Source organism: Spea bombifrons, chromosome 3, assembly GCF_027358695.1.
Source record: "Spea bombifrons isolate aSpeBom1 chromosome 3, aSpeBom1.2.pri, whole genome shotgun sequence".
In the NCBI taxonomy this organism is placed as follows: Eukaryota; Metazoa; Chordata; class Amphibia; order Anura; family Pelobatidae; genus Spea; species Spea bombifrons.
In genome coordinates, this window is record NC_071089.1 from 32070011 (window position 1) to 32097353 (window position 27343).

The 27343-nt window shown below is 38.6% G+C and overlaps 1 protein-coding gene across 7 annotated transcripts in view; it reads left to right on the forward strand.

Annotated features, from left to right (window-relative positions):
* Positions 1-27343, forward strand: part of STXBP5 (syntaxin binding protein 5) — a 144199-nt gene that overhangs the window by 58222 nt on the left and 58634 nt on the right. For all 7 annotated transcript variants that reach the window (XM_053461371.1, XM_053461373.1, XM_053461374.1 and 4 more), the window contains exon 5: positions 22500-22634. In XM_053461371.1, coding sequence (XP_053317346.1) covers positions 22500-22634 — 135 coding nt within the window. The remainder of the gene's footprint in view (positions 1-22499; positions 22635-27343) is intronic.

Below are 27343 nucleotides of genomic sequence, written 5' to 3' on the forward strand. Positions count from 1 at the left end.
AAAAAAAAATATATGTCCCTGGAAATTATTTGAAGAATACATTCAGGACTCTAAAACATCCTGGTAAGAATATAATCAAGCACACATTGTTGTAATATTATGATTGGAGACTTAAGTTAAGTTAGTTTTCTTAACCTAACTTAACAAAATCACCTTTTTGGGGTTAATGATATATGCTAGCCAGTTGTGGTGTATTACTAACTATGGATGATGTTCCCATGTCAGATTCGTAGACTTGTGTAAAGATAAGCATGTTGCGACAGATATTATGGTTTTTGTTAGCATTGCATGAACCAGGGTATATGCAGTATGGGGTAACATAAAACACTAGATATGAAGAAGCATCTAGGAATCTGGTAAATAAACTATGGATGGCTGTCAAAAGGTCTTCTGCCATCATTTGCTAGAAGTGGGGACCCTTACTATATAGTAACAATGGAGAACCACATGAGCATGGCCCATAAGAATTTACATTCAGGTTGCTAACAACTGTGCATAGGCATAAGATTATGTTATGTCAAATAACTATTGCATACTCATATCAGGATCTTATGTAGACAGCCAAATTCTGTGTATATCTCTTGACATCTGATGATATGGTAAGATAAACTCCATCGCTTATAGATGCCAAACCGTAATTAAGACCTTGGAAAACTATATTGTCTAACTTTATATATAAAAGAAACAGTGCTACAGAGTTACAAAACATTGTTTTTCTGGTGGGCTAATTCAGTGGCAGAGGCTTATACAGTAAAGGAATATAGACATGGGATAGTCATATGGCTATCCTGTGACTAAGAACAGACCAGACAGATTAAGGTTTGAATCATTACATCCTGAAAAAAACAGGCTACATGCGCCAAATGGTTCTTACATGCAGTCAATTTCTATGTTTCTGTCTGTCTTTCTGTTTGTCTATTGATCTCACTATATGTCTGTCCATCTATCAGAGTTCTTCACAGTGAGTGCTGTAAATGTTGGAAATAGCACCTGGAATAGTGAATGCAGGGACTGGTTAGGTTTTTAAATGTGGGTTTATTCATTAAGATGTTGAGTGGTTAGTTAGTTCATTTAAGGATTAACTTGACTGACCAGACTGATCTGAGCTTGCATGCTAAAACTCTCCAAACTTACTGTATATATGAACCAATATATGAGTTGTTGAATGACAATACCCCCTCCATCGCACAGGGTAGCTATGGAGGATAGGGGGAGGAAATGGGTGGAGATATGTGCCTCTGGAAAGAGTTTTATTTGCTACTTTAACCCCCCAACCCAATCATCAAGGGTCCAATGATTCCCCAGGGTTATTTTATTCATTTTTAACTCCCATCTCACTGGGAATGGGATTGGGTGAAGAGGAGGCACAGGATGGGATTAGTGCTTTCTGTGCTTTATATTTAGTAACTTTATCCTCCCATCCCCTTGAGAAGTGATGCAGGTGAGGTGGGTATACCTGGCTCTATACCACCTTTTGGTTACTTTTATTACACCTCACCCCAACACACACAAGGTGGATGAAAACTGACATACTGGGAAACTCTCTGGGTTTTGCCCGGAGGCTCCATATTACATTTAGTTCCTCCGGTTCAGTGCGCTTATTCTCCAGTTATGGGGAGCAGTGTTTTGGCATGCCCGCTCCTCTGCCTATTCTTCTCCCACCCCATGCTAAGTTAAGGTGTTTGGGGCTATCTTTCCCCACATATGTGGCTATACCTCTCCCCCCCTCTCATGAAGATAAGAACACCCACCATGAAGCCACTCCATCGAAGGTCTTCAGATAGCTGGAGCCTGGAAGCTCCCAGGAATGGCTATTGAATTCTCAAGTTGATTGTTTTCCTTAACTTGCATCCTCTCTCCTGCAATCAACAACAAATTTAGGGTAATTTTGTACAAGTCGAGGTTGCAAGTTGGCTTTAGTGAATTTGTGCAAGTTTTCTGCTGCCCTTTCTGGACAACCCTGACAGGTGCTTAGAATGGGTTTTTGTGTACCTTTATCTTGATCTATGTACTGATATCATGGAAAGGTTGGAAGTAATGGACATGATTTAAAGGTAATACACTTGTAAAAGGAAAAACTGCTATATTCACATTATTCTGTGGCCTTCCATGAGCCAGGTTCCACCTGCTATTCATCACTATCAATCCTTCTCCAAGTATTGTTCTTGAGGTTAACCACTACACAGAATAATTTGCAGCAAATGCGTGTTGGCAGAATAATTAACATACCGTATTTTTCGCTCTATAAGACGCACCTGCTGATAAGACGCACCTAGATTTTAGAGGAGAAAAAAAAGGAAAAAATATTTTGAGCTAAAAAATGGGCTAAAATATTTATTACAATAACTGAATAAGCTATGAACACAGTAAGACACACACAGTAAGACACACACAGACACAGTGAGACACACACAGACACAGTGAGACACACACAGACACAGTAAGATACACACACACAGTAAGACACACACACAGTAAGACACACACACACACAGTAAGACACACACACACAAACACAGTAAGACACACACACACAAACACAGTAAGACACACACACACACAGTAAGACCTCCCTCCCTAACCCCCCTTCTCAGTATCTCCCCTCTAACTCCCTAACCCCCCCTTCTCAGTATCTCCCCTCTAACTCCCTAACCCCCCCTTCTCAGGATCTCCCCTCTAACTCCCTAACCCCCCCTTCTCAGGATCTCCCCTCTAACTCCCTAACCCCCCCTTCTCAGGATCTCCCCCCCCGCCCCGGTCACTTACCTTAAACTCCTGTGTTGGAAGCGTGAGGCGTTTGTCTCGGGTGCCGGCGCTTCACTGCTGAGCGCCGGCGTCTGACGTCATATGCCGGCGCCCAGCGTAAAGCGCCGGCACCCGAGACAAACGCTTCCAACACAGGAGTTGAAGCGCTGAGGCAGGCGGCGGCGGCGGCGGCGGCGGCCGCCGCCGCCAGCAGCAGCAAAGGATTCCTGTATATCTGTCAGGCAGGGGGGCCCGAGAGTTGCCGAGCGGTTGTCTTCAGCAACCGCTCGGCACCCCTTGGGCCCCCCTGACTGGCAGAAATCCAGGACTCCTCTGCTGGCGGCCGCCGCCGCCGCCTGCCTCAGTTGCGACCCCGGATTTATCGGCGTATAACACGCAGGTAGGGTTTAAGCTCCGGATTTTAGTTAAAAAAGTGCGTGTTATACGCCGATAAATACGGTATATCGTTGCCCCCCCCCCCCCCCCGCCTGCATCTTCGCTCCATAAGACGCGGCTGATTTTTCATCCTACTTTGGGAGGAAAAAAACTGCGTCTTATGGAGCGAAAAATACGGTATTTTCTGTATCAGTTTCTTTTCAATATTCAAGATTTTCACTTTATTTTTTTCTGCCTTTTAAAGTTTATTGATATTATCAATATTTTTTCCTCAATGGAAGAGTAGCTATTTATAAACTGTATTTCATATTTCCATTTTCATCATAGTGAGCCCTGAGACAGTGGCTTTAATCTTAAACTTGCTTACAAGCGAAGAGCTGTGTGAATTTCATTATAACCTCCACACGGATCGGACGCCTCCCTCCACTCACGTTGCTTGGCAGCCAGATTTCTGTGCTCAGCATTCAAGTAATCGGCCAGTTTATGCACATATTCTCCAGTCACTCATTGCTGCTTAGGATGTATGTATATATATATATATATATATATATATATATATATATATATATATATAGTACTGTGCTTTCAAAAATAGATATCTCTTTAGACAGTCTTGATGATGCTGAGATCAGGGCCCTCTGGGTGCCATACAATCACTTCCAGGACTCCTTGTTCTTCGTTATGTTTGGGGTCGTTGTCATGCTTCAAAATTAATTTGGGTCCAATTGGATGTCTCTCTGATGGAATTGCATGATGGATAAATATCAAATCAATTTCCAGAAATGCAGCCCCAAACTTGCGAGGAATCTCCATACACTCATACTTTTACCACTCTCCGGCCCTTCGGCGAACAAACTGCCTTCTGCTACAGCCAAATATTTCAACTTTGGACTCATCAGTCCAGAGCATCTGCTGCCATGTTAGTCTGGGTTCTTTTGTGACCTCCTGAATGAGTCGTCGATGCGCTCTTGGAGGAATTTAGGTATGCCACTCATGGGAAGGTTCACCACTGTTCCAAATTATCTCCATTTGTACATAATTCACTTTGGTTCACTCGAGCCCCAGACCCTTAGAAATGGCTTTGTAACCCTTTCCAGACTGATAGATGTCAATGACTTTGTTTGTTATCTGTTCTTGAATTTCTTTAGATTGTGGCATCATGTGCAGGCTTTTAAGACCTTTTCACCTACCTCACTTTGCAAGACAGATTCCATATAATTGATGTTTAGTTTCAACAGTGCTGACTGTTATCATGCTTGGGAAATTGAACCAATTATCAACTAAATTTGGTTAATTGGTTTATTTAGTAACTAAGGGGGCAATACTTTTTCACATAGGGCCAGGTAGGTTTGGATAGCCTTTTCCTTCTATACATGAAATCTTCATTTAAAAACTGCCTTTTGTGTTTACTCAGGTTGTCTTTGTCTTAAAATTAGTTTGATTATCTGGAACATTAAAGTGTGACGACTATGCAAAAATAGAAGAAATCAGGAAGGAGAAAATACTTTTTCACAGCTCTAGTGCAATCCAGGAGACAATATTCTTGATCATGCAATTTATACTGCAAATATAGATTAACGTATAGCAGCAATGAAAGTTGGAACTGAGAAGTCACTGATTGTAAAGCTATCATCTTCTGAATACTGCACATCACTTTCACTTGTCGCATATTTCTCCCTCTCTCTCTCAGGCCTTGGTGAGCAACCAGGCCTGATTTGGGACAGCTCTTCATAATATAAATCTAGCTAATGTACATTTTTGCTATCTGATTGAATCTGTCAGCACACATGGTTTCAGTGTCACATCATGATATGTTTAAATGACATTCTTGAATACCGCTAGAAAAAATGGTTACACAACCATTTCTAAGGCTCTGGGGCTTCACTGCGCCACTGTCAGAACTATATTTACCCAAAGGGGACGATTTGAGATGGTAGTTAATCTACCGAGGAGTGTCTGTCTTGCTATATTCTCTCAAAGAGTATGGCTTAAAATCATCCACAAAGTCATAAACAACCCTAGAATTACATGCAGGTCTTACTCACCTCGGCTGAAGTCCGTATTCATAACTATACCATCAGATACTGATGTTTTGGCTGCAGCTATTGGTGCCAAAGGTGACTTAATCATGTAGAAGAGGGTGATTAAATCTTCACATATTCATTAGGTACTGCATACATTTATTAACAAATGACAAAAGAATTGTTGTTTCTTCACTCAGGTTTCCATGGATCTAATACTAGGCTTTGGGTAAAGATCTAATAACCTGATGGTAGCCTGTGACCAGCAAGCTGACATCATGGGGGGAAGATGGTAGCTGAAAGGTTCTGAAAAAATGAGGCCATCCATTATAAGGCTAATGAGTTGTAGAACATTGATGATTTGCTACCTTTATCTTTCTACATGCCAGGTACCAAATTAGTTCAAAGTCAGGATTGATTGTGTCACTATTTTTTTCCCCCACACTCAGCGACATAAAACCATATGAGAGCAAAATGTATTCTGTAGGACTTAGTACCATTTCCGTTGGGCTTGAAGAAATGTGAATGAAGTGATATCACATATGAGTCCTAAACAAAAAAAAAAAAAAATTCAATTTATTGCTTAGCATTGATGACTTCTGTACTGAATTCTGTTGTAAGGTAGATCTGAGCAATACAACTTTAGTGACGCTTCCATTTACAAAATGAGTTATAAATATATATTTTCTTTGTTGGCTATATTTTTTAATTCCTTATACTTTGGTGTTCAAAATGTGTGTGTGAGGCTTGCTTCGGCAGAATGATTTTAGCTTAAATGGGGAGATACCTCTTAGTCTTTTAAACAGCTAACATTTTATGCACAGATAATTGGTTTCTTTCCAGAGAAGAAGTGTGCAATGGAAAATCTTATATACATGTACATTGGGGGATTACTGCAGGTGATGCTTTTACAATTCTTTGTCTTAATCACACAATATTTTTTTTTAAATAGCTCTCCCACTGTGCAGCTAAATACCATTTTCTCTCTCTCTCTGAGAGCAGGGTGGTCTCCAAGTCAGAAAAGGAGCAGGTAGCGTGGGCAGTAGAGGATGCAGCTCTGCTATACTGATGCTTCACTGCACAATAAAACAAGCTATTTATTTCATAAATGCATTTTCATGCAAAGCTGGCTAAAAATACCTAAGTGTGTGTGTGTGTGCTCATATTGTACAGTGATGATATAATAACCCATTAAATTATGGCAATATTTCATGGATTATCTGTGTAGTAATCGTGGAGGCTCAACATTTCAAATGGCCAAATAAGGGGAACACTTGTGTTTTAGGGAGTGTGGTTAGAGGGAGGGCTTTAGCATGACTTTTTTTAAAAAAAATGTTTGCGCAATAATATCATTAAGTAAGTAATTTAGAAGAAGAAGAATGTATTTTATGTACGGAAACATTTTTGTGTGGTTGATATACACATTATTGCGAATTTTGCAGCTCTAGAACGCAGTGATACACTCTTACCCGCCAAACATTACAAGCTTCTAGAAATAAGGGACAAAGAATCCGGAAAAGAGACTGTCCCCTCTAACACGGGGGACTTCGGAGGTTTGGCTGAGCTTATGTCATGTGGCACGTTTAGGAAGTGTGATTTTTGCTGCATTAGCAGGCTAATGTTAAATTCACGCTTTGCTGCCATGTAGGTAAGAATAGATTCAAACTATTGCTAGTATTCCTTCACATGAAAGATATGTTTGTCACAGCTTCGGGGATTCTAGTTGAGTCTTTGTTTACAACCGTAATTTGGGTCTGAAAGAACAACAATGGTAATATGTTGCGATAGTTCTCAATCTGTTCTTGTTGTGATGGATTCAATTTTATCTTATTGCAGTTTTTAATGGATTCCTTTATAGGAAAACAAGACATTTTTCACTTCTGCGCCTTATTTTTAGTTTTAAAAAAATACAATGTCAGGAATATAGCAGTAGCCTTGTAGGTATTTGAGTAACTGACAGATGCTAAGTGTAAGTCTCTCCTAGGCTGAGGAAATTACAAGAGCTTCGATGCAATAGATTTTCACCTTTTGCAGTATTAATGCAGCTTAGATTTTCGCATGACAGGTGTTACAGGAATTGTTATCTTGAAAGGCTATGCTGACTTATGGAAAAGTCCTTTTAGAAAAATTATGTTTGTCACAGATTTAAAGATGGGCATTTAAAGGAGATCATACCTGCCCACGAAAACCTTCAAGAAAACTATAAATATATATGCTGCTCAAGACGCACATCTCAGAATGCCCTTAAATGCAACTCCAGAAGTCCTAGCAAATCTTCATGCATCAGAGTGCCTCGCAGACATCTCGCAATGTGAGACGGAGAAACACCAGAATAAAATAAAATAGTTTAATAAACAAGAACAATATCTCCTCTTACATAAAAGTAAGTAGAGATGTGTCTTTGTACTTTCAAACACCGTGATTCAGAAAGGTTACTAGTGTTCACTTCTGGATAAGCTATGTCCACGGTCTGACGTCACCACATTACAAGCATTACAAAAACGTGTTGTGTCTTGATCATGACCAGCTGCAGAAGGTCTCTGGACAATAGCTAGACAATACATATATATAGATATGCATAATTGAAAGTAGTTTCTTCCTGTGAATTAAATATTATAGTTTCGTTATTTCATATTCTTTGTGTATTCTGCATTTACTGTTGCTTAGCAATATGTGAGTTCATTGTGTGTGTGGTAATCAACCATGAGGTTTCAGGTTTTGCCTCTCCCACTTTACTTTATCCCTCATATTCTATTATTCCAGATTCCCAGTTTCAAAGCACAGTTGTTTGTGTTTTAATAGCTGACAACTTAGATTGTTCACAAAAATGCCAATATGTGCAAAAGCATTCCATGGTGTGAAATTGTTTCGCAGTATATTTCCTGAATTTTGATGGTGGTTTGTATTTTGGTATTATACTACCTAGTTATTTGTAGGCCACTACTAGGTAAAAATGTAAGAGATCAAGGTGGAATGAAGTCTGGAAGAACTAGATTTTTATGATGGATTGTATTTCATCAAAAGGAAAAGTTGTACTTTCTAGTAAAATCCATATTGCTAGAGATTCGATTATATAGGTCAAAGTAAATTTAGCTTTAGTTGAAAGAGTTGTTCTCTATGCCATAAAATATTGGTATACTGGCATAGATCCAATGGTGATTTATAGATCTTTACCCATCCAGTGGGATGGACACATCCTCACAATCCTCTCTGTATTGTATAGCATAGAGAGGCTTGTAAGCTGGTACCTTGGGCCCAGAGCAGCAAACGTTTGAGGAATATAATATTTGAACTTTTAAAAAGCAAGACTTTTAACTCATGGAGTTTATACCTAATGAAAGGGAAACCAAGTATTACAAACTAAAATGGTTAACTTATTTATTGACTTATTGTCCATAACCTTTTGACTATGGATCTTAGGCTGGTTTGCTTGCAACCACATTTTAGTTTCCAGTATTGATGTTGTGATTGCAGGTCTGCCACTTATGTACACACATGCCCGTATGTCTATACCCCTTCCTCCTATGCCAGGTTTTTGTAGGTGACACAAATTGACATCTGTAATGTGGCCTCCCAATTGTCTTCCCACTCATTTCCATCCAGGTTCTCTCTCTAGGTTCACCTACCATTTCACCACATAGAACCGAGTTGTAGCATATCATGACATTAGAAGTTGCTGGTATGGCACAGGTATGAAGCATCTGGGTGGCATTCATTATGACACAGTTGCCAAAATAAGTAAACCTTGAATTGGCATCTTTCCTAATATCAACCTGCGTGATACTGCACAGTTGTACATTACAAAATCGATCCCTTGTTGGTGAGGGGACAATACTGCCCACAGTGGGTAGCTTCAGACCCTTGATACAGATGACAAATTCTTTTTGGTTCTGTGCATGAGGAAGATGCACCATTCTAGAGGAAGGGTGGCATTGGGAAGACATAATCATTTAACCATATTTTAAAAACCATTTAATCCAGACTGTACAAGGTGTCTGAATGAATAGTCTGCCATGTCTTGGAATTGATCAAATTCCAGCACACCAAATTTAGGTACATATTTGGAAAAGCCTTCAGTGGGAATAAGTGACTGGAAAAACAAGGTAGAATATTACTTTTAATGTTAGACTCACTAGATATAAAGGATTATTTGGGTATTTACTTTTTGGTTTTAGCATTTTGTTAACGGTTATGTTCTATTTTTTTTTAATACAATTTAATGTATGTAAGCTGGTAAGGTATGTAGGGAATTTTGTTAACAAGATGTTTTTTCCCCAGAATGATTCTTTATAGTGCTTGGCATGGTCTTTGACATATTATTTTGTCTTTTTAAATGCTATAATTATTGTTAAAATACATAATTCTGCAAAGAACTGAGAGAAACCCGTGAGCAGCATGACATATTGACGTATGTCCTACCTGTGTAACCCTTCATTATAAGCCTATGTCAAGATATGTGTATAGGGATCCTTTTGTGTATTTAACCCCCCTCTCCATTCAGGCAGTTTAAGGATTTCTGCCATTACATGTGGTATTTAGAGCCTTCTGGGTAAATGCGTTCAGAGATGAACTTCCTTGCACATGAAAAGATAAACAATTGAAGTATCAGTAGACTGAGAAAAGCACTGAAAATGGTCCATGCGTCTTGTATGCGGCAAGACTTTTGTCTCAGTTGTTACAGTTTTTTTGGGTTGTGAGGTTGGTGTCTTACCGTGAAAGTCCTGCTAAGACTGAGTGAGAGTAACCAGAGGGGCTATTACCAAACCCCTGTGGGGCCTTTGGTTACCTGGTCATCATTGCCAGTCTCACCTCTAGTAAGCATGTCAACTTCTCGGTGCTCCTCAACCGCTGAGTAAAATATAGCTTTTTTTCAGCTGAATCCCCTCTAATAACCAGACAAGAGTTTGATAAGGAGGGTAAAGCAGGATAGGCTTACTGACACAAAACAGATGGCTTTATACACACAGAAAAACAATACAATCACATTAACATAGATAACAAGGCAAATTATTATTGTAGGCAAGGAATCAATCAAAGCAATAAATGCATACCTGGAAACTCTTTGGGTTTGACCCAGAGTCCCCAAACACTGCCTCCCCAGTTCCCATGGCCACTTTCCTCTTTCTCCAGGCAGGAGAGTAGTGTTTGGCCATACCCACTCCCACTTCCCTCTCCTACTCTCAGCACACCTCCTCCACATGCAAACATTCTTGGTGGTTAGCCACTGGGAGGGCAACAGAGTGGGCCAATGGGGAAAAGCTGGCTAGAGAGTCCAATCAATGCTTCCCACTTCCAAGCCATGCAGCATATGTTCTAATCAGACATTATCCTATACAGCAGGGGTGTCCAACCTGCGGACCTCCAGCTGCTGCAGGACTACATCTCCCATAATTCTCAGCTAAGGACCTGGCAGAGGAGTATGGGAGATGTAGTCCTGCAGCAGCTGGAGGGCCGCAGGTTGGACATCCCTGCTATACAGAGAGAAGTTTTGTAACAGGAGCATTTAACATTTCTTTTGACCCTTGAATGCAGCTTGGTGAAGCGGAGTGGGGTGTAGTAGTCTCTGACTGTTACATATAATGGTAACATACAATTCCCTTTTAACCTTGATGTTCTCATAGACTTAAGTCACGTTTATTCACAATAAATGTCTCTAAGATAATAGTTAACATTATACATGACCGATTTTGTCACTACAGACAAATAGAAACCACAAAATGTATTCTGTGGTTTGAGGCAAAATATACAGTTCAATGAAAGTAGGGACTTAATAACAAATGATGACTTGTGATCAATTTCATTAAAAATTATAATATGGTACCTAAATGAACGATACATAGAAACATAAAATGTGTATTTGAAGTGATAATATGCCACTGAATTGCCCATGATTTCCACATGATTCTGTTCCTGTCCAAGCATGTGTTTGTAATACAGTGTTTTGTAAAGTGGCATGTGACTTATGCTTTAATAGTAAATACTAGATTTGCAAATGTTTCTGAGGGGCAGGACCACCTTCAGCAGGGTCAAGCAGGGCTTCTGGCCTGGACTCTGCTCTTAGGTGGGCACCGCCTTGTCATATCTAATGCTCTGCTTTTCTCAGTGATGCAAAAAACCGCAGACTCTGTATATGATTGCGATATATATAATATATGTTATAGTCGTCTGTCTATCCATCCATACATCTAAATTCTGTTGTAGGACGGTTAAAGAAACCGTTCATGGGAAACTCTCATGTTGTTAATTCAGCGCTCCCAATGTAGTATATACGAAAACTGCAAATACTTGCATATTCCCAAGTCTTTTGTTAGTCTAATCTGTGACACTGTTTATTGTTTTTCTTGTTCTTGTCTTACCGCTAGAAGACAATTAAATAGAGAAACAATGGTTTTGTTTCTCTCTTACATCAGCCATTCTGCTTGATCGATTTTTGTTACCTAATGACTGCAGCAGAGAGCCCAGAATTGCAGAGAATAAAGTCACGGGTCACTCCTTAAGGTGGATCAGATGATGCATGAAGTATATAGCAGCATGTTATGTTGCTGCAAAGGCCTTATTAGCTGGCTTTATTTTGAAAGTGATGTAGGTGCATAAAGACAATGTGGTGGATGATGTTCTACAAGAGCTTTTCATAAGCAATTAATGGAGCCAATGAGGCGCCATTAATAGTTAAATCAATCTTTAATCTACAAGACACAACGGTATTCTCCTGGAGAGCATCAGTGTACGTTCACCCTTGGGAATTCGAATTGCTTTAAAGGGGTAAAGCAGTGGAACCAAATGGCTTTGCTCAAAGCTTCATGAGAACTACAATTCAGAGCAATGGAATCCTGGGTGGCCTTAATAAACACTAAACACGAATGCAGGCAAAATGGCATGAATATTCTTCCAAACATGTACATATTCCAAAGGGAATCGTTGAATTATCTAAGAGATGATCAAGCAGAGCTTTGTAGGTGGCTGAGCTGGGCAGTAACATGGTATGAAGTTGACAAAGACAGACCCTGAACCATGGACCGCCAGCCAAACTCCCCTGTGTCATGAAATAAGACCACTCTTAAATGCGGTGCTTTCAGCTTCTTTTCTGTTCCACACGGTGAGCCGTGTACAGAGACATACAGGGGTTTAGCTAGGAATCTAAGTGGTCTTGTCTTAGGGGTTCAGTCACTGATCAATGAGTTGTAGGCAAGCTTCTCTGATTTTCTGCGTTGTATATTTTTTGGCATTGGCAATTATGAGATCTTCAGAAAAATAAACACTCAACTGAGAGTTTAAAAAAAAACTAAGTTGCTATGTTACAACATGATACTCATGTGTCTGTTGGTTTGTAAAAAAGGAAATTAAGAAAAGAACTTACGATAGAATTCATCGTAACAGATTCTTAACCAGTTGTAAAAATAGACTTCACGGCTGGTGAATTCTATAGTTATATTTCTGCTTATTGCTGTTGCTCAGCAGTGAGTTGTTTGAGCCTCTACTAGATTACTATTCCTGTTATTGTGTTAAAATACAAGGTGATACATGGAGATCATTTTTTGATTATTAGATCCTCAACCAGGACCTACTTGAAAATATGGAGCCTGAGTTAAGAATTAAGACTTTTTTGATATTAATGTAATTTATTTGTTTATTAAAGAAATGTTAATGAAACACCAAATGGCTGTTTAAAGAAAAAAAAAACGACTCAGACTCGAAATCTGGCTATGCCGCCTTTTACAGTACTAACTGCAACCAGACATCTCATATAGTTATTGATCAGTCTCTCACACCAACGTGGAGGAATTCTGGCCCACTCCTTCATGCAGAAGTGCGTGTGGGTTACTAACACATCTCAGCAGGGTTCAGATTTTTACTGAATTTCTTGTTCCTTGCCCAGTCTGCTGTAGACTTGCTTATGGATATAATAGCTTTATTGGTCAAAAGGAAAATAGTCTTTAGCCGAAGTTGATACCTTTTATTGAGCCAAAATAGAAAACCATTTAGCTTTCGATAAGCTTTCGGGACCACAGAGGTTCCTTCTTTGTTTCCATCTAAGAGACCTCTGAAGCTACATAGTTTTTTCCATTTTAGCCCACTAAAAGGTGTCAACTACGACTGAAGACTGTAAATTAAAGGCTGAACTGTTAAGTCTGCATTTCTGATTTGTAATATTGCCTGAATAATGGCTTTAAGATTAGCGTGAAATATACTAATACAGTCCACTTTATCCTTATCCTTGTCAGTATGTTTTGTAGGAGGTGTCTCAATCCTTAACCTGATCATGTACTCTGAAAGCATTGAATTTCAATCAGTTACTTGATATGTGTCTTCTTAATCCTACAAACTCCTGTTCTATTCTGTTTATCTTTTCTCATTATTTGCTGCTTAATTAGTCCAGGTTCCACCCTGACCTGTCAACCATGGAATTGAAAGGTGTGGTAGTAGTAAAAGATAAGTATGCTTTATATGAAAGAACATACTATTAGCTTCCCCATGTATTTTCTGATTTAATCACAGCTTAAAGAGACATCCATCATAAAAGGACAGTTTGCCATATCTGACACCCTAACTAAAGAAGAATGCATATTAAAGTACTTTATGGCTAAGTTAATATGCACTCTTTAAAAATAAAAAAAGGACTAGTCCTGCGTCTGGACCCGCAATGTGCACATTGCTAAAATGGTGTGCCTATTTTTCACACTATCCTCTCTTTTTTTTAGGGCTGCAACTAACGATTAATTTCATTAATTAGTCTGCCCCCAGATATGCCTTATATCCCCCAGATATGCCCCTCTGCCCCCAGATATGCCGTATACCCCTATATGCCATAGTGTCCTCTGATATGCCTTATACCCCAGATATGCCACTCTGTCCTCCAAATATGCCACTCTTCCCCCAAATATGCCTTATACCCTCTATATGCCCCTCTGCCCCCAGATATGCCGTATACCCCCTATATGCCATAGTGTCCTCTGATATGGCTTATACCCCAGATATGCCCCTCTGCCCCCCCAAATATGCCTTATACCCCTGTTATCCCACTTTGCCCCTAGATATGCCACTCTGCCCCCAGATATTCCTTATACCCCCTATATGCCACTGTGCCCCCTGAAATGCCTTATAACCCCCTAAATACCACTCTGCCCTCTGATATGCCTTATACCCCCTGATATGGCACTCTGCACACACACCCCAGACTTGCCCCCGTGCTCCAGACTCCTTGGTGTCTAGTAGGGGCGACTGGTGAACATCTGCACGATGCATGTAGACAAACCTTTGCTTCTGGCTGGCACTTTCGCTGGAGCTTCTATGACTGAGCTCCGGAAGGTCATGTGACGCCGGTGCTTCATCATAGAAGCACCAGCGGAAGTGCCGGCAGTAGCCGAGGTTGTCTGCACGCATTGCACAGACGCCCACCAGTTTCCAGAGAGGAAGATCCAGGTCTCCTGCAGGGCTGCGGGGGACCCTCCTCTCTGACAGCCGGCGAACAATGCGCACAGTCAACCTCCACGGCTGTTGGATGGTACTTCCACCGGGGCTTCTATAATGGAGCACCAGAAAGTCATGTCACGCTGGTGCTCCATCATAGAAGCCCCGAAAGAAGTGGAGGACAGTAGCGGAGGATGTCAGAGAGGAGCATTAAGATCCCCTGCAGCGCTGCGGGGGATCTTAGTGTTATTATCTGACCTCTGTTTGAGCATTTGCTCTGAAAAGACCCTCATCTTATATTCGATAAAATCAATACAACTAATCGATAATGAAATTCATTGGCAACGATTTTCATTTTAGATATTAGCGATTTTATAGATTAGTTGTCTCAGCCCTCTCTTTTCCCTCTCTGTCCATTTTTTGAGTCTCCCTCCCCTTACACTTGTGGGTAGATCCTCACCCCACACAGAGTACAGTCTGGCAGCTTGTACCTCCCGGTATACAACACTATTCAGAAGGCCCTGCCTTGCCTGCACACAACACTATCCAGAAGATTCTCAACTCCACCTCCTTCACCCAACACTTTCCAGCAGCCCCCTTCTCTGGCACACAAAACTAGGAACAGTATTAACAGTAACCCCAGCATGCACATTGGGGCACTTTGCTGTATGGCTGGGGCATACAGCAAAGTGCACTTTGGTTTCTAAGCCCCGTCCTGCATCACCAACAATTCCTCTGTGACAACGTTTTTATATGTGTAGAGATTGCTGGACATTTAAAGCAGGTCAGTCTCCAACCTTCAGTAAGAGCTACATCTAATGTACATTTTAACAGCTACTATATGAATGTAATATTTTTCTAATTATTAAATGTGCTTGAATATATATATATATATATATATCCCCATTTTCAGACATGGAATGTGCCTTTCTCTAAAACTAGATACTTAGTGGCAGCAAGAGAGTTACCAGTAGCGCGTGAGCAACCTGTTGGAGACCCATGAATTAAACACTGGCACACCACTCTACAAGGGAATAAGATATCTCGCATATTTAATAAGAAGTTAGAAAAAATGGTGTCACATTGAAAATTTCGATTTCCTTTAGAGTGGCTCCAGATTTGTTTGATTTCTATTGATTTGTGTGTCTAGATCCATGTTAATTAACTCATAAAGAAGTATATTTTCTATAACCATTATCTGTGTCTTGCTGCTGAGATGAAATCAGCGTATGCAAGATGGACGCGTGGCTTGAACGCCATTGTTATAATTACCGAGGCAGATGATTCCAAGTCTTTAAACCCAAAACACTTTCTTTTTTTGTGGGAAAATTTTATTTAAAGGCATTTTAGAAACAAAGCAAAGAGTGCTTGGAAAAAACTGAGTCAAAAAAGGACTTTTACAGCAAGAAAAAGAGATGTGATTTGTATTATGCTAAATATAGAATCCTTTTGACAGTAAGGTGCACTCATTCAAGTCTACGCCAGTTTTATTTATTGCTTTCGGTTTTATTGAGTTATTTGCAGCATAATTTGAATTATTCATTTGTACAGTTGAAGATGTGAGCTTCCTATCCTTAGACTTAGTTATTGAAAAAAAGAAAGAAAAGGCAGGGCGAGAAAGAGAAGAAATGAAAAGACATCTCCATCCTTTAAGCTAATTTTAGCAGATCTGCTAAATCTGGCCCCACATTGTAGATATTTGTTTGGGGCTTTAGTTGTGTGGTCTAATTGCTTTGAATTTTTTTTACAAATATAAAAAGGGAAACCGCCCAGTAAAAAAAGGTCAATAAACTACACATTGCATTAGATTCCTGAATATTTCATAATATATTCCCTTAGAACATGTGGGTTTGCATGCATACCTCACTCACATGTGTTTTTCTATGAAAAGTAATTATGAAATCAAAGTGAATTTTGGTAGCCTGAGGACCATAGCAAGATTCTGTTGATAAATACTAATTTAAAAACATATACCAGGATAACTTGTAATACATAACTGCAATCTTCACACAGCTTTCATACCCACATTCAGTTAGCTTACAGTTGTGAATAGAAAACGTTTTATAGTATTAGTTTTGGATACATTACTCACTTTGCAACAGATGATGTACCAAAAAACTTGTCCTTGAGGGCAGGTAATATACCTGTTATGTCATGATTTAAAACCCCAAAGCATTACCACACATGCATGGGATGACTGGGGTTAGGTTGTTGCTCATTGCTTCAAGGTAGGAGTTGTTGGTGTATCGCCAGACACCAGCATTTCCATATGTGTGAACAGGGGCAAGCTGAGGTTTTTTCATGGCACTAAGTTGCCCCTATAACCGAGGTAGCGCTCGAGGTAGTGGTGGCAGCTTGGACAGAGAACGCAAGCTGCACTAAAGGATCTGAGGTTAGAAGGAGGGAGAGCTGGAAAGAAGTAGAGGATGAGAGAGGTAGCAAAGGATAGGATGAGAAAGGTAGATATTGAGATGTGAGAGAGAGAGGGAAAGGAGGACAGGTGAGATAGAAAGAGTAGAAGAGAGGGAACGTGAGTGTGTGGATGTATACTGCTGTAAGTGTTAGGTTGTGTGTGAATATATAGTGTTTGTGTCGGGGGTATGCCTAGGGTTAGTAGCCCCTGGTAGAGGGAGAGAGTATGTATATGTATGCATAAGTATGTGGTATTAGAGTGAGTGTGTGTTAGTGGATGGTGTTAGAGTGAGTTTGCATGTTAGTATGTTTGTATGTGTGTTATTTACCAAGGGGTGCCAAAAAATACTGCACCCAGGCGTCACTAACCGTAGGCTCATTCCTGTACGTATACTCTGTTAAAGACAATCACATGTGCAAACTGTCTTAAGTGACAAGGGCACTGTTTACTAATGTTAGTTGGATTGAATCGTTGAGTTTCCTTTTTATAGATTATTTAATATAATTTCATATTGTATAGATTTTACATCTGTCTGTATTTTCTGGCCAGAAAGCTCGTCTGAGCCAGATTAATAGTATATTAAATGAAATTGAGCCGGTTCCTGAATAGTATAAACTTCCCTGTAAAGTTTGCTGCTAGTGACAACTGCTTTCACTTTTTAGTGCAATCTTGACAAATCCAAGGATGATATTCATTATACCTAGACGTACCCACATTAGGAATAATGAATAGTAAATGATTGTCAATAAGCAAGGCCGATCCCCCACTCCACTTTTTCCCCAAGGAATCTACAACATTTTTTGCTTCCTGTTCATTGGCAAGTGTTTTTTTTTTTTCTTGGTGAAAAATTCTTGAAAGCTCTTTTATTTGCAGATCTCTCTCTAGTGAAAGCTATTTTTTTCACCTTGACATCCGCCTTTGTGAGAGGAAAAACAGTTGATCTGGAAACATGAATCATTATTTCAAGGTAGCTCTTCTGTGTCCTTGAAATGCAGACATGCATGAAAGCAGAAGTTCAGATGTTTGGTTCCGCTTGTGACACCTCTATAATCTCCTAAGTAGGCTTTTTGTGTCATCTTTTTTGAAGTAATATCTATCTATGTATGTCATGAGTCATTCACTATACTCATTTGCCTTTAACTACTATTTTGCAAAGCTTTTCTAACTTCTTCCAGGAAAGGAAATTCATTATTTTATTAGTTATTTAAATATATCCAGTGTTCAGTGGACTACAAAAAGGAAAGGGAAAAAAAACCATGAAAATGTTTAGATTTTTTTTTTATTCCATTTAATATAAATTAATTTAAATATTATTTCAATTATTGGTGTTCACTATAAGTATATTTTGTACTTTCTTAAGACCAATTGATTTTAAAATAATCATTATTACATTGCACACAGCACGGTTAGTAATGCTTGCCTTATAGGAACCCATATTTCTCAGCTTGTGCTTCTTTTTTTCTAGTGTTTCAAAGCCTGTAACTTATCTTTGTCTTTCTTTTCTCTTGATTTATCTTCCTTGGCCTCTGGTGTGCTTTTGACCTTATCTTGGATTGTCTTTTCCTTGCCGTGCACTTTGAAATCCTCCCTGTACTCGCCTTTTCTCAAATGTGGATGCTGTATTACAGGAAAATGAGGCTTCCAATAGCTATTTCCAGAAAACTGTATCTTCTCAATGTAGCGCTTCCACTTAGTGGTGTTTTTGGAGTCCTTGTAAAAACAGTAACACTGATTGAAAGTGAGAAATCCCATGCCACAGATAGCTTAGATAAATGCATTTAATGATGCGTATGGCTGTGTAGGTGACAGATCCACTATAAAAGTGTACATCTGCTACTTAGCATTATCTTTTTCACAGCGTGCAAAACAGCCATAAAACTAGTTAGGTGTTATTTCCATTGTTTTGGCAGCCTTTCTGTCTAATTACACACCATCCTTTCTAATCATAGTGGATGTCTCTAAAGCTGCAATGAATCCTGTTCCACAGGGACATAATAGGCATTATTAGGGATGTATTTAGCTTTTGTACTACCCAAAGCCGGACCAAATGCACACACCTGCCAAAGCCATTTTTTTACCTGTCTTTGTTCTTCAAATCCCTTTCTTTCTCCCACACTGGGAAGATATTATAATGATACAGGAACCTAATACTTGTGATCACAAGTGTTAAAATAGATGCAACTTTTGGAATCTGTGTATTGCACTCTCTGATGGTGCCCCTTAAAGCAATCTCTTTCCTAGAATCATATTTCTTTTCAATGGGATTTGATCATCAAACTGGCATGCTCCAATTGAAAATCAAGCCAAACATTTAAACTAGTCTCTTTAACAAAATCTACTTCTGTGTCCCTTCCCAAACCCTTATTCACTTCTTCCTCACCAACTTAATTTTCATATCTTTGTCTCTAGGAACAGAGCACGCTCCTTATTTTAATAAAAAATGGTGTTGTGCACTTTCCCCCCAAGGAGTCTACAAATGATTAAGTCAACGGAGTTGGAGTTTTATGTTCCCCTGAAATAAAGGCATATTACTTCATGGGAAGGGTTCAGACAGAAGGGGGGGGGCAAAGATTCATGTCAATGGTGTGCCTCTTAGTGAAACAAAGACTGATGGCAGATAAGAACCATTATGCCCATCTAGTCTGACCATTTTTCCTGATGTGAGACTCAAGTTGTTGATCTTGAAATAGATTCAGGATAGCTGTATGCCTATCCCATGTATGTTTACATTCCCACACTCTATCAGCATCAACCTTTTCTGATGGGAGGCTGTTTCATTTATCTACCACCCTCTAAGTATAGTAAAAGACCCTTACATTACACCTAAACCACTGACCCTCTATCTTAAGTCGATTAATGCTTGTTTTAAATGAAACAATGGACTACCCTAGGCCCTGTCCTAACATCCTAGATCACAATTCACAGAAAATAGCATTCTAGGCTATAGCAATGTTTCCAAAATAATGATATATCACAAAGGTTAGTGTAAGAAGAAGAAAAAATTGCAACACAAAATCTAATGCATGAAAAAGGCTGTGGCATTTTATTAATGCATAACAAAGCACCATATAATTCCATGCCTGTCATATTATTTGAACATACATAGTACCAACACCATAGATATATATTTTAAATACTTTGATCTGGTGTAAAAGTTGATCTCTAAATTATAAGTCATTAAATATTTCTATTAGCCCTTTTTAATAAAACACGGTTGAAGGAGCTACCTTGCTTCTTCCTTACATTATTAGTTGAGGAACTAGAGTTTGCATTAATTACAGAAAAGAGAAATTTGGTTTAATTATATTGACCATCAGTGACCTATGAGGACTACAGTGGGTTAGGGGTGTTGAACAGATTAACATTTAATCCACTCAGTGTTATGAACAAAGTGTTTAACATGGAATCTTAATCTAACGTCACCTATTTCTTTGTGTTTCCGACCGTATGAAATTTCTGTGCTGTTTTTCCACATTATACAATACTGCAGAATAACTTTGTGCATTTAAAATTCATTAAATATGTGCATTCCAGATACAGTATCATAAAAAGGCTCAGGAAGTTCTTTTAGATGATAAAAGTGTTCTATTCTTGGTTTCATGTCTGACCTTGTCTTTCTTGGTAATTAAAAAGTCTGATAAATTTTGTTCTACAGGAAAGGAGAAACTGATTGGCCCCTAAAAAGGTATTTGCTTAGGTCACCACTGATCACTTTGACCTTGAAACTACTGCAGAATTTTATCACCCTCCACTATTGAGAAGATTATGATGTGTGTGTGTGTCTAAACATTAGGTAAACACAACTTCAGATGAACAAAAAACACATTACATATTGCACCATGTCATGATTTATTCAGCAAAAAATAAAGCCAAAATGGAGAAGCCATGTGGGAAAAACCAAGTACACTTTATGATTCAATTTCTTGTAAAACCTCCTTTAGCAGCAATAACTTGAAGTAATAGTTTTATGACTTTATCAGTCTCACACATCGTAATGGAGGAATTCTCCTGTAAGCCCTTCCAAAAAAAACATACTTGTTTAGACTTTTTCTAATTGTACTGTACGGTGTTATCCTTTCCATAGCAACTGTAATGAGTTAATGTCTGGGATCTGACTGTGCCACTCCAAAATGGCAGATTTTCTTTTTTTTAAGACATTCTGCAGTAGATTTACTTCGATGTTTAGGGTCATTCTCTTGCTGCATGATCCAACTAATACTGAGCTGCAGCTGGCGGACAGCCATCCGGATGTTATCCTGTATGATACTTTGATAAACTCATGTTGTTATGCGTGGCACTGTATGCTCTTTGCAAACAATTCAGCCTTTTTGGAGAGCAACAGCTTCCTCCGTGGTGTCCAGCCATGGTGGTGTAATGCCTGTTCAATGTTTTGCATATGATAGACTCATCAAGCCTTTAGCTGTTACTCTAGGGTTCTCATTGAACATTCTGTGATGTGCCCTTGGAGTCATCTTGGCTAAGGCGCCACAGTACTAAATTGTCTCCATTTACAAACAATTTGTCTAACTGTGGACTGATGAATATGTAAACTCTTTGAGACTACTTTGGGACCCATTCCAGCTTTATGCAAATCAACATTTCTTGATTTTAGGTCTTCTGAAATTTCTTTTTTGTGAAGCATGGTTCACACCAGCAGATGCTTCCTATGAATAGCAAACTCAAAATGTTTGAGTGTTTTTCTGTCAAAGTTCAAAGCTCTAAAACACATCCAATCCTGTTTCATTGATTAGACTCAAAGTTTGCTAACGCCTGACTCCAATTAGCTTTTGTTGAAGTGATTAGCCTAGGGGTTTACATAATTTTTCCAACTAACACTGTAAATGTTTGAATAATGTATTCAATATGGACAAGAACAATACAATAATTTGTATGTTATTGGTTCATTATTGTAACTTAAGATGAAGATCATATCATATTGTAAGACAAATTGATACAAAAATGCTGGTAATGGTTCACTTGCTTTTTCTTGCCACTGTATGTATTTATGTATGTGTGTGTGTCTGTGTATATATATATGTGTGGATATATATATATATATATATATATATATGCACTCACACATATCCCAATGTTACAAATGACCAGAGGAGTGGCTTTGGGACAGGACTTTGCCAATGTGTTTGTGTGTCGTAGCGACCGATTTATGAATGTTTCAGCTTCCTAATATTTATACCTTTGGTGATGTTGGTTGGAGTAGCACCTGTGCCATTCCCAAATAGAAGTGTAAGACTATGTGTGTGTTTATGAGTATGTATATAATTTGTTTACAGGTAAGTATATGTTAAAAATATACTGAAAATACTTTTAGTGTATCTGAAATAAAGAGAAATGCATAATAAAAAAACATAAGGTAGTGGGTGGATATTATTCCAAATAACAATAGTAAGCTTCACGTTATTATTCTTTTGCAATTGATTATTGAATAAATGTGTATCATGGATGAAGCTTCTCTGGATTGAGTTGTTGTTTCATAAGATTTTCTTTTCTTTATCCAGGATAACATTTTGCCACCTGCCTTTCCAGAGCAAATGGCTGTACGTGGGCACCGAAAAAGGAAATATTCACATAGTCAACGTGGAGTCGTTCACTCTCTCAGGCTACGTCATCATGTGGAATAAAGCCATTGAACTGTAAGTTCTACGTAGCGAGTGACATTAATGAGGATGTCTGTGCCAGGGCTGCATGATGTTGCTCTGAGCAGCCCTCTGGAAATAATGGCATGAAGCCATGTAAAAGATGCTTAAATTCCCTCTAATTGGTTGCAGAGAATCCGATGCCTCACTAGATTATCAGTTTATATAACGTCAGTACTTGCACCGAGAGCTAATTACTTTTTGGAGGCTTGACTACTGACTGACGAGAAATCCATGCAGATAAAAATCACTTGCAGCAGTTATATATATGGCATAACACTGTTACCATGTTACGCAGATCCGCTATGAAATTTTCTTTTGCTTTCATTATTTTTTTAAAGTCTTCTGACAGCTGCGTGATTTTAACTACTCTTGGGCATAATCTCAGACTTTACGCGGTAGCCTGTTTTAGAAAGCTAAATATAGTTAAGGGCTCCGTGTCACAGGGACGTACTGTACATGAATAGTGCTATGGTTACGGTATGGAATTGTGATTGGTGAATGTACAAACAGAAGCCAGTTGCACTATTCCTCTTGGTAAATGTTACCAATCATGTGCGCCATGTATAAACTATATCACTGTTCACACCAGCTGTGTAAACAGCGTCCAGCTGGCTCTATGGGAGAACTCGTGTCCAACTGGCAGAGTGCTGGATAAATTCAGTACTCAGTAAATATCATGAGTGTCTTTGATGGTTTAGAAACAAATGCAGACAGTGAGTCTTGTAGCACGCTCGTGCTTACAGGTTAATTAAAGTCATGGGCTGGGTATACAGTAGCTTAGGAAGTAACATCTTTCCTGTATTGGGAGTATTATTATATTTCATTTATATCTTGCCAACAATTTATCCAGCGCTACTTACTGTACAAACATTCAAAGGGTATGACAAAACTAGACAGTCTAAGACAAACTGATACATTAGTTAAAGAGTACACTGCTTGCGCGCTTACAATCTAGAGAACAGATTTTTTTTCTTATTCTTAAAAAGAACATATATATTATTGTCCATCGTGTTTACGTTATCCATAATAGAAGTGTTTGGAAAATGACATTTTAAAGGGTATATAAGTTGTGTGTAGCATTAGCTGTTTTTTTTTTTTTGAGGGACAGACTTTTTTTTTGATGGATTAGAGCCTTTAAGAATGATCAGCAGTTCTCATGGAGTCTGCAAGCTTTAATTAGGCCCCTTGAGTGCCGATAGACACTTTGCATATCTCTAATTCATTAATTGCCAAGGCTCTCTCCAGTTAATTGTGCAACGCTTTCCCACCATATTAATTTGTGGCGTTCTAATAAATCGGTTGAGCCACAGTTGGTTAATCTGTTGGCTAAAGCATGGAAATCTGTAGGAATTTATAGAAACATGTTGCATCATAATGTAAGACAAGTCACTCTAGAGTGGCAGTTGCTTGCGCTGCTTACGAGCTACCTGACAACCTAGAGAAGATATGGTTTGAGGCTTAGTGCAATTACTCTAGTATGGAAAACCATATATTTTACATACTTATAGCTATTGATGATGTGTTTACATTTTTCCCTTTAGTGCATGGAGAAAGCTTGGGTGTATATTATATACCAGCAGGCATGAACGGATCATAGGGCATATGAATTTAGCGTCCAGTGAGCCACTGAGTATTTCCCCTTAACCTATGAGCTGGTCTGATATAAATGCCTAGGCACTTTTTTATTTTTCACCATTTTGTCCCTATGCACACATGTAAAATAAAATGGCCTATTAATAATTGTAAATTAAGCTTGCAATTATAAACTAGTGATCTTCATTATACAGGATTTCTTCCATATTATTATTAAATCCAGTACAAGCTTACCTTGTAGGTCTGGTCCAAAGTCTACTCTGAAGTCCATAATTGCTGTCTGACTCTTCTATGTGAAATGTTTCATTGCCTAGTTCTCCTCTCCAGCCATCATATGTACTTTAATGGACGTGATAGGTATGTGGTCCCTTTTACATTTTTTGTGGTCCATGCATGGGGGATTCTGCATCTTGCTGATGTACCCACCTTCATTCAGCTCCAGCGCTGCCTCTGCTGAACGCTGCATGCTGGAGTCCCTTTAGCCAATCAGTGACAAGAAGAATGCATATTAAATTACTCATTCTCATTATTATGCATTCTTCTATAATAGGGGGACATTAGACTATTGAGCGTTGCTCGACCAACATCCCCCCCCCCCGGAGCTTTAGACGTTTTAAGATTGGCTACAAACTGTATCTTTGTAGAAAATCTATATCATCTGGGTAGCTAGATTATAGTATTGCCTTGATTTACATTGACACCAGGTGAGGCAATAGGAACTGCACCTCCAACTATAGCCCCAAAACTGTGGACAGGAGATCCAAGCAGTAACAGCAGCCACAGACAAAAAAGAAATAGTGGTATTTTGTGGATTTACTATATTGCTCCAGTGCCTTATCGAGTCTGAAGGGTCACATAGACCAATGTGAGTTGGGGCAGATCCTGTTACTGTTTTATAATTAGTATTTTGATGATGAACCGCTGTTACTAAACAAATGCATAGGCAATTACAGATATAATATGCCATCTTACCCATGCTACTTTTTACCTGGTGAATGTCAGACATTTGGAAAATGGCCTCAATAGGTATATTATAATTTCTGTGTAAGAATTTATATCTCTAACAATAATAACTTAAGGAGAAAACAGTCCTGCTTATTTCCTCAAAAAGAGAATTTATGTTGCAGACTCGAAACGTTATCCAGGGAATTATAAGGAACTTTTTGTAGGTCTGAGCAGATATCTGGTGGCCCAGCGATCGGTGGTGCCACAAAAATATACCTTTACCGACTACTGGATACATGTAATTTGGTGCCCGCAAGGTTTAGCATTTGAAGTATGCATATTAAGTCTAACATTGTTTTATTAAATAGTTGTTTAGTCTGTCATTTTAACATTAGTAGTAATATTATTAATGACCATGCTATAATGAACCACATTTTCATCTATTTATTTTTAATTATTAAGAGCAGTTCATTGCTAGCAGGTCCACATTAAGGGTTTTATAGACATTGTAAACTACCCAAATTAGATTCCCTTTAAAGACAAAATGTTTTTAATGCTCAAAATGTCCTTTAACGACTGGGCTACTTCGTTTCCATGTCATACACTAAAATTAAAACATTTGCTAATAGTTTTTGTTTTAAATTATTATAATTAAATCATCACATTTTCTATGATAATAACTTAAGTACCATACTTAATGTCCAACCCTATTTTGGCAAGTTAAATATACAATAAAGCCTGGTGATAATTGTAATAAAGATGTTCATTTTTTTGTGTGATTTTGAATTTAAACTAAATGATAGATGAAGCCGAACCAACAGTTGGCTAACAATAAAGACACAATTGGGTGACTGCCTATCCAGAGAAAGGAATTTAAAGTTCACTATAGGGTACACATTAGGTGGGTTTTTAATAATTTTGAAAAACTCATACTCATATTGTTGAAGAATAAATTGACCCATCTTGTCTGGTTTAACTCACCTTTTATTTACTAAACTTTTAGAATAGCTTTATGTACACATCAAGCTTTCTTAAAATTCTTGACTCTGTTTGCCTGTACTACTGCCACTGGAAGTGTATCTCAGGTGTCAACAACCCTTTAAGGTAGAGTTTTCACACAGTACGCCTCAGTCTTCCACTGTTTAACTGTTCCACATAGGTGTTTTCCCCCACCTTTCCTAGATTCTTATGTTTTTATGCTCTACTATGGTATGCATCTTAACTAAACATATTCCTTTATTAATTTACGGGTTTGCTGCATTTTCTTCTTGGAGACGTTTCAGCTGGGCACCTGTTAGTACTGCTCTGCCTGCTTATATCTGAGATCACAAAGTTGGCGTTATCTTTAAGATTGTCTAGTTTAAAGGGACCTTCCTTACACCTATCACCCAAAACACCTCACACCCATCACACATGACTCCCATCACACCTACCAACACAACACTTCACTCCCTCCCACCAGTGATGTAGGGAAGAGGGCTTTGTAGGGATGACAGAATTCTGTTTTAGGCAACTGTAGTATTTCAGTAAACCTTTAAACACCTTTTTAAGTGACAGGGGGCTTTTAAGAGAAAAGCAAAATGACAGATTAATTTTTCTTCTCTGTACCTGATGCAGCACTTATCTAGTGATATTGTAAGGACCCCCCAAGTGGAACAGAACCTTTAAACCATACCCTCTATCTATGTCATTATTTATTATTTATTCGTTTACCATTACCGTTTCATTAAAGTTTCCATGAGGCAGAAATGGCTACTTTCTGTCGGTATTTAGATATGCGCAAAACATTTCACTCGGTTCTAGTTTTAACACACATATTTTGCTTATTTAAATCTGTAAACCCAGCATTTATATAGTGGATACGTGACAGATTCACTTTAATGGAACACAAATAAATACGAATTAACCTTTTGTGTTTCTATCACCATTTGAAAGGGAAAAGAAAAAAAAATCCACAACAAAAGATGATTAATCACCACTGTCTGCGTTATTGAAATACATCCTCATCCCTTACGAGTTGCAATTAGATTTGCCTCGTGATTCTCTGGAGCATAACCTGACCTAACTTTATCTTGTTACACGTATTGATTCATGGCTTACAGACTACACCATGTATCCGGCTTCTCTGTTTACTTTGGACATGTTATATTTTAATAGACCTCTTC